Source organism: Dendropsophus ebraccatus, chromosome 13, assembly GCF_027789765.1.
Source record: "Dendropsophus ebraccatus isolate aDenEbr1 chromosome 13, aDenEbr1.pat, whole genome shotgun sequence".
Taxonomy (NCBI): domain Eukaryota; kingdom Metazoa; phylum Chordata; class Amphibia; order Anura; family Hylidae; genus Dendropsophus; species Dendropsophus ebraccatus.
In genome coordinates, this window is record NC_091466.1 from 5,758,661 (window position 1) to 5,768,113 (window position 9,453).

Below are 9,453 nucleotides of genomic sequence, written 5' to 3' on the forward strand. Positions count from 1 at the left end.
CACAGGGAGAAGAGGGGACAGTAATCAGTGTGACACACAGGGAGAAGAGGGGACAGTAATCAGTGTGACACACAGGGAGAAGAGGGGACAGTAATCAGTGTGACACACAGGGAGAAGAGGGGACAGTAATCAGTGTGACACAAAGGGAGAAGAGGGGACAGTAATCAGTGTGTCACACAGGGAGAAGAGGGGACAGTAATCAGTGTGACACACAGGGAGAAGAGGGGACAGTAATCAGTGTGACACACAGGGGGAGATGAGGGGACAGTAATCAGTGTGACACACGGGGAGATGAGGGGACAGTAATCAGTGTGACACAGGGAGATGAGGGGACAGTAATCAGTGTGACAGGGGGAGATGAGGGGACAGTAATCAGTGTGACAGGGGAGATGAGGGGACAGTAATCAGTGTGACACACAGGGGGAGATGAGGGGACAGTAATCAGTGTGACACACAGGGGAGATGAGACAGTAATCAGTGTGACACACAGGGGGAGATGAGGGGACAGTAATCAGTGTGACACAGGGAGATGAGGGGACAGTAATCAGTGTGATACACAGGGGAGATGAGGGGACAGTAATCAGTGTGATACACAGGGGAGATGAGGGGACAGTAATCAGTGTGACACAGGGAGATGAGGGGACAGTAATCAGTGTGACACACAGGGGGAGATGAGGGGACAGTAATCAGTGTGACACACAGGGGGAGATGAGGGGACAGTAATCAGTGTGACACAGGGAGATGAGGGAACAGTAATCAGTGTGACACAGGGGGAGATGAGACAGTAATCAGTGTGACACACAGGGGAGATGAGGGGACAGTAATCAGTGTGACACACAGGGGAGATGAGGGGACAGTAATCAGTGTGACACCGAGATTGGGGGACACTAGTGACTACCACTGCAGGGGAGCTAAGCGGACAGTTATTAGTATGACACGAGTAGCTGGAGGGGCAGTAAGTAATGTAATACACGGGGGATGAGCTTGTTACTATAGGTGTTAGGTTGTCTCGAAGTACAGGGAGGGCAGAGGTTACTACGGAAGCCCGGTGTGGACATACAGCTGTCAGTCAGGAAAATCTCAGGCTTTCCATTAAATACAATGTTCTGATTCCCCTAATACAGTGCCAGGTTGCCCACTTCCAAGATGGCTGCTCGTCCATGCAGACGGATGGCAGTGAAGCCGCACACTCACTCCCTGTACGTGCCTTTACGTCGCCCTGAGTTAAGATGTCTTCCCGTTTGCCATTGTCCACTATGGGACTGAAGCCGAGCTACGGAACGTAGAGAAGACCAATCCCGGTCTGAGCTCCGCCTCTTCCAACGGCAGTGGTGCCCGGATGTTCCCGTCTCCCTGAGCTGCTGGAGAAGCTGACGGCTCGGTAATGGCCGCTCCGTCCTGAGGGCGCAGAGAGGCGGCGGCGCTCGGTGTCATTGCGTGTCAGCGCCGGCGGGTAAGAGACAGCGGCCGTGACCGGGCCTGGCTCTCCTCCTGGGGCCTGTATTGTACAGAGATCCCGGGTACCCCGTGTGTGTCCTGACATAGCCAGCCGGCACCAGGCCTCCCGGTAACCAGCCATAAGTACCCAGCATGCTCTGCGCCCAACATGTGTCCAATGTATCCAAGGCCTGGCAAGCGCTCCATGTCCCCAACACCCTCATATCCCTGTCCCCCCATACACCCTCATACCCCTGTCCCCCCATACACCCTCATACCCATGTCCCCCCATATACCCTCATACCCATGTCCCCCCATACACCCCCATACACCCTCATACCCCTGTCCCCCCATACACCCTCATACCCCTGTCCCCCATACACCCTCATACCCCTGTCCCCCCATACACCCTCATACCCCTGTCCCCCCATACACCCTCATACACCTGTCCCCCCATACACCCTCATACCCATGTCCCCCCATACACCCTCATACCCCTGTCCCCCCATACACCCTCATACCCCATACACCCTCATACCCCTGTCCCCCCATACACCCTCATACCCCTGTCCCCCCATACACCCTCATACACCCTCATACACCTGTCCCCCCATACACCCTCATACCCATGTCCCCCCATACACCCTCATACCCATGTCCCCCCATACACCCTCATACCCATGTCCCCCCATACACCCTCATACCCATGTCCCCCCATACACCCTCATACCCATGTCCCCCCATACACCCTCATACCCATGTCCCCAACACCCTCATACCCCTGTCCCCTCATATACCCTCATACCCCTGTCCCCCCATACACCCTCATACCCCTGTCCCCCCATACACCCTCATACCCCTGTCCCCCCATACACCCTCATACCCATGTCCCCCCATACACCCTCATACCCCTGTCCCCCCATACACCCTCATACCCCTGTCCCCCCATACACCCTCATACACCCTCATACACCTGTCCCCCCATACACCCTCATACCCATGTCCCCCCATACACCCTCATACCCATGTCCCCCCATACACCCTCATACCCATGTCCCCCCATACACCCTCATACCCATGTCCCCCCATACACCCTCATACCCATGTCCCCAACACCCTCATACCCCTGTCCCCTCATATACCCTCATACCCCTGTCCCCCCATACACCCTCATACCCCTGTCCCCCCATACACCCTCATACCCCTGTCCCCCCATACACCCTCATACTCATGTCCCCCCATACACCCTCATACCCCTGTCCCCCCATACACCCTCATACACCTGTCCCTCCATATACCCTCATACCCCTGTCCCCCCCATACACCCTCATACCCATGTCCCCAACACCCTCATACCCCTGTCCCTCCATATACTCTCATACCCCTGTCCCCCCCATACACCCTCATACCCATGTCCCCAACACCCTCATACCCCTGTCCCCCCATATACCCTCATACACCTGTCCCCCCATATACCCTCATACCCCTGTCCCCCCATATACCCTCATACACCCTCATACCCATGTCCCCTCATACACCCTCATACCCATGTCCCCCCATACACCCTCATACCCCTGTCCCCCCATACACCCTCATACCCCTGTCCCCCCATACACCCTCATACCCCTGTCCCCCCATATACCCTCATACCCCTGTCCCCCCATACACCCTCATACCCATGTCCCCCCATACACCCTCATACCCCTGTCCCCCCATACACCCTCATACTCATGTCCCCCCATACACCCTCATACCCCTGTCCCCCCATACACCCTCATACACTTGTCCCTCCATATACCCTCATACCCCTGTCCCCCCATACACCCTCATACCCATGTCCCCAACACCCTCATACCCCTGTCCCTCCATATACCCTCATACCCCTGTCCCCCCCCATACACCCTCATACCCATGTCCCCAACACCCTCATACCCCTGTCCCCCCATATACCCTCATACACCTGTCCCCCCATATACCCTCATACCCCTGTCCCCCCATATACCCTCATACACCCTCATACCCATGTCCCCTCATACACCCTCATACCCCTGTCCCCCCATACACCCTCATACCCCTGTCCCCCCATATACCCTCATACACCTGTCCCCCCATACACCCTCATACCCCTGTCCCCCCATATACCCTCATACCCCTGTCCCCCCATATACCCTCATACACCCTCATACCCATGTCCCCCCATACACCCTCATACCCCTGTCCCCCCATACACCCTCATACCCCTGTCCCCCCATACACCCTCATACCCCTGTCCCCCCATACACCCTCATACCCCTGTCCCCCCATACACCCTCATACCCCTGTCCCCCCATACACCCTCATACCCCTGTCCCCCCATACACCCTCATACCCCTGTCCCCCCATACACCCTCATACACCCTCATACCCATGTCCCCCCATACACCCTCATACACCCTCATACCCCTGTCCCTCCATACACCCTCATACCCCTGTCCCCCCATACACCCTCATACCCCTGTCCCCCCATATACCCTCATACACCTGTTCCCCCATACACCCTCATACCCCTGTCCCCCCATACACCCTCATACCCCTGTCCCCCCATATACCTTCATACCCCTGTCCCCCATACACCCTCATACCCCTGTCCCCCCATACACCCTCATACCCCTGTCCCCCCATACACCCTCATACACCTGTCCCCCCATACACCCTCATACACCCTCATACCCATGTCCCCCCATACACCCTCATACCCCTGTCCCTCCATACACCCTCATACCCCTGTCCCCCCATACACCCTCATACCCATGTCCCCCCATATACCCTCATACCCATGTCCCCCCATACACCCTCATACCCCTGTCCCCCCATACACCCTCATACACCCTCATACCCCTGTCCCCCCATACACCCTCATACACCTGTTCCCCCATACACCCTCATACCCCTGTCCCTCCATACACCCTCATACCCCTGTCCCTCCATACACCCTCATACCCATGTCCCCCCATACACCCTCATACCCCTGTCCCTCCATACACCCTCATACCCCTGTCCCCCCATATACCCTCATACCCATGTCCCTCCATACACCCTCATACCCCTGTCACCTCATATACCCTCATACCCCTGTCCCCCCATACACCCTCATACCCCTGTCCCCCCCATACACCCTCATACCCCTGTCCCCCCATACACCCTCATACCCATGTCCCCCCATACACCCTCATACCCCTGTCCCTCCATACACCCTCATACCCCTGTCCCCCCCATACACCCTCATACCCCTGTCCCCCCCATACACCCTCATACCCCTGTCCCCCCCATACACCCTCATACCCTCATACACCCTCATACCCCTGTCCCCCCATATACCCTCATACACCCTCATACCCCTGTCCCCCCATACACCCTCATACCCCTGTCCCCCCATACACCCTCATACCCCTGTCCCCCCATACACCCTCATACCCCTGTCCCCCCATACACCCTCATACCCCTGTCCCCCCATACACCCTCATACCCCTGTCCCCCCATACACCCTCATACCCCTGTCCCCCCATACACCCTCATACCCTCATACCCCTGTCCCCCCATATACCTTTTATACCTCTGTCCCCCCATATACCCTCATACCCCTGCCCCCGTCTGTACCCCCTATACCCCTGCCCACCGCCATGTCTGTACCCCCTATACCCCTGCCCTCCGCCATGTCTGTACCCTCTGTACCCCTGCCCTCCGCCATGTCTGTACCCCTGCCCTGTACCAGATGCCCCAACCCACACTTAAAACCTCATTGCTGCCCTCTTTTTCCTGCTTGCTGCCAGTGTCACCTCTCACAGCTGAGGATTTGTTACAGTAGTATCCCAGGCCGGACCAGACGCCCTGTAACCTCTGCTGGGAGATGTGTGAGGCCTTTTCAGAAAGGAATTATCCTGGAGAAATAAAACATGGCCGATTGGTTCCCGAAACAGCGCCACCCCAGGATGTGTGTGATATTACAACTCTGCTTCCTTCATGGCATAGTAACTGAGCTGCGGTACCACACACAACCCGGGACTAGGGTGGCGCTGTTTCTGGAAGAAAGTAGCTGTGTTGTCTGTACCTGGATAATCTCTGGCCCTCTTACCGCCCTGCGGGATGATCTGCTCTCGGTTCAGGACCCCTTATTACTGTCTGCTCTGGTACTGATCATTGGTGTTACATTGTGGCTCCCCCTAGGGGTGGGGGATGATAATTCGCGAGTCTCTGTATACCATGCTGACATCACCAGTTATCATCGCAGCTTCACCCCCACAGGATGAGCGTGACCCAGGGACAAAGCAGCACAGAGGATGTCAGGAGAGGAGGGTGCTGATCTTATAGGGGAGGTACCAGCAGCACAGAGGATGTCAGGAGAGGAAGGGGCTGATCTTATAGGGGGGGTCACAGCAGCACAGAGGATGTCAGGAGAGGAAGGGGCTGATCTTATAGGGGGGGTCACAGCAGCACAGAGGATGTCAGGAGAGGAAGGGGCTAATCTTATAGGGGAGGTCACAGCAGCACAGAGGATGTCAGGAGAGGAAGGGGCTGATCTTATAGGGGAGGGGGTCCCAGCAGCACAGAGGATGTCAGGAGAGGAGTATTCTGATCTTATAGGGGAGGTACCAGCAGCACAGAGGATGTCAGGAGAGGAGGGGGCTGATCCTATAGGAGAGGTCACAGCAGCACAGAGGATGTCAGGAGAGGAGGGTGCTCATTTGGTGGTCACAGACTGGCAGTTGCACAGTAGGAGGAGTGGGGGCGCTGTTGCATTATTTTCAATAGAAGGGTCTTTCTGGCAGCAGTGGTTAGAGGCGGTATTACAAGTGTACCATGTGACCACCAGGGCTGATGTTACTGTTGGGTGTATGATGTCAGGCCATTATATCAGGCTGTATATAGGTTATGGATGTTTGGTGTGTTCTGATGGTCTCTTCTCCCCCATACAGAGGACGTTTCCCGGTGTTGGAGGTGGACGGAGGAGAAGAGCGGCCAGCCGGAGGCGTTCCAGCCATGGCCCACCTGAAGCGGGGCTGGGAGGAGGCATGGACGGAGGAGGAGTGGGACCGGGAGCATGGACTGTACAGCCTGCACCGGATGTTTGACATTGTGGGCACCCACCTGACGCATCGGGACGTGCGGGTCCTCTCCTTCCTCTTTGTGGATGTTATTGACGACTATGAGAGGGGCATGATCCGCAGCGGCCGGGACTTCCTGCTCGCTCTGGAGAGGCAGGGCCGCTGTGATGAGACAAACTTTCGTCAGGTGCTGCAGCTATTGAGGATCATCACCCGGCACGACCTGCTGCCATATGTAACGCTGAAGAGGAGGAAGGCCGGTGAGTTCCTAAGATGAAGGCTCCCCCCTTTTTTTTATAGTGGTGCATTCCTTTTTATTTCTCTGTTTTTAAAGTGGGTTGGTCCATTTCTGAGATGGGGGCGGTTTCTCATTTCTGAAATGGACCACTTCATAGGTTGATGAATCATGTAATGAATGCGGGGAGCTGCTCAGCTTGTAGTACCCCAGTCTGCCACCAGGTGGTCCTGTACCCTGGAGCCCCCCAGATGTGGTCACACTGCATGGTAATAGAACCATTTGTCCCCCTCATGTCCTTTCAGTCTGCCCGGATCTAGTAGATAAATACCTCGAGGAGACCTCCATTCACTACGTCACGCCGCGAACGCACAGCAGCGCAGAGCCAGGCGTGGAACAGCCGCACCCAGCAGGTAAGATGGCGCTGTCATCGTCTGGGGTGTAGCGGTTCATACTCGCATTATATGACCCTCTCTATCACCTCCCACAGCAACACCGCACCATCCTATGGTCTGCTCCTCCCCCTCTGGACCCCAGATCTGCACAAAGAGGCCTGGCCGGGGGCGACCACCCCTCTGCAGTCAGAGGAAGAGGAGAAAATCCATCACGCCAGACCCCAAGGAGAAACAGACGTGCGGTAAGTGATGGCACCAGAGCTGCATTCACAGTTCTGCTCTCACAATAATGTGATGTAGTGTAGAGGGGTCCGAGTGTCCCCAGTGATCAGCAGGAGGAGCGGGGAGAGCTGTGCCATGTGCTTCTGTCCCTCCCCGAGTGTGAACTTCTCCCAGCTTGTTGGTTCTGATTGGTTGGGATTTCTGACACCTCACACTTCATTGATGACACAGCACCTTGTGATTGGTTGACTTGTATTGACTCCTCCCTCTGTGTCCTCCCCAGACATCCGGCTGCGGGTCCGAGCAGAGTACTGCCAGCATGAGACAGCGCTCCAGGGAAACGTCTTCTCTAACAAGCAGGACCCTCTAGAGCGACAATTTGAGCGTTTCAACCAGGCAAACACCATCTTAAAATCCAGAGACCTTGGCTCCATAATCTGCGACATTAAGTTCTCCGAGCTCACGTACTTGGACGCCTTCTGGCGCGACTACATCAACGGCTCGCTGCTGGAGGCGCTAAAGGGCGTCTTCATCACGGACTCGCTAAAGCAGGCGGTCGGCCACGAGGCCATCAAACTACTGGTCAACGTGGACGAGGAAGACTATGAAATCGGCCGCCAGAAACTGCTACGAAACTTAATAGTGCAGAGTGCACTGTGACCCCAGCAGGAGACTGACCCCCTTCAGGTTGACCTGGAGCCGCTTAGCAAACATGGCGGCCGATCGTCTTGGATTCCCTCTATTATTATGTTTTTTTTTTTTCTTCTTTTGATATATAATTAAAACTGATGGAGAAAACGGAGCTGTGAGGTAAGCACTGTGTGGGGTGAGGAGTGGCGCCATCATGCTGTTCATACCGCGCCTATATTATAGCAGTATATATATATTTATGTACATATATAGATATATATATAGGACGGACACCACGTCCCCATAAATGACTATAGACGCCCCCTCCCCCAACAACACTCAGATTCCCGGCAAATTGTCTCATTTATCGCTTTTTATTTTTTTTCATGGGGACAAAATGAAAGTAATGCCCGGCTGGAGGGGGAGGGGTCCGGCGTGGCCGTCGCTAGCCACCATTTTTTTTTTTTTCTATTTAGGTAAAGTTTTTTCCAGCATATTTTGTAGCAAAGCGCGGCCTTAATAACCTGTAACCATAATCACCTCGTATTTAACTCTGTGTTACCCGCTCCCCGCACCCGGGAGAGGAGAATCATGTGTTTCTGATCTGTCGTCTTTGGGTGTAATGGCGGGATAGCGGCCGGCCGCGCACAACACAACCTCTTCCCCTCCAGTTCTGAATAATGGGCTCTAGATTGGATTCGATGCAAAAAAAAAAAAAAAAAGTTCAATTTTTTTTTTTGTTTTTATGAGGAAAAGTTTACATTGTTCGTGTCTTCACCTGTGTTGTGACTTTAAATGTTCTATCGTGTTTACCTGACGCAAAGCGGACGAGGAAGAAGGAGGCTGCCATTTCTGTTTCGAGTCCCCCCTCCCCCTTTTTGAAACTTTGGGCACTTATATTGGCAGCAAATGAGACTGTGGGGTGCGGCACAGACCCCGATGATAACCCTGTGCCCCCCCGCCCCGGGACGTCCATGAAGATCTGATTGTACCGTGTGATGATGAGCGCACAATAAACGTTACCTAGAAATGGCGCCTGTGTCCTGTGCTGTCCTCAGTGTTACGTCTAATGTCTGCTTATAGCAACGAAAATTGTTCTTCAGATAAATAATCGCCGTACGACGGACAAAGAAACAGCGAAAATTAAATTTTTTCTTATTTTGCAAACATCTGATTTTTGGTCTGAAAAACGTAAAATAAACCATCATGGGGGCAAAACCTGATCCCCCAAAACCTACACAGCCGTGTCCTCATTCTATCCTACAAGCAATTCTCTTATACTACTTATATTCTTGTATATAGGGATCAGTATTATAGTAGTTATATGCACAAGCAGGTAGATGTGTTGGCACTATCAATAACCCGTGATATTCTGAAGTTATTTATGTGTTCAGGTTGAATGACCTTGCGTAATAGGAAGCGTTGTAGTCTTTGTTAACTGAGTAACTCAGTG

The 9,453-nt window shown here is 54.2% G+C and overlaps 1 protein-coding gene across 1 annotated transcript; it reads left to right on the top strand.

Moving 5' to 3' along the window:
- Positions 1–1,300: 1,300 nt before the first annotated feature.
- Positions 1,301–9,237, top strand: DEDD (death effector domain containing). Its single transcript, XM_069949290.1, has 5 exons — positions 1,301–1,453; positions 6,390–6,778; positions 7,059–7,166; positions 7,244–7,390; positions 7,654–9,237. Exons 2-5 carry the CDS (start codon positions 6,454–6,456, stop codon positions 8,028–8,030), a joined length of 957 nt encoding a protein of 318 aa, XP_069805391.1. The 5' UTR covers positions 1,301–1,453; positions 6,390–6,453; the 3' UTR covers positions 8,031–9,237.
- The last annotated feature ends 216 nt before the right edge of the window (positions 9,238–9,453 follow it).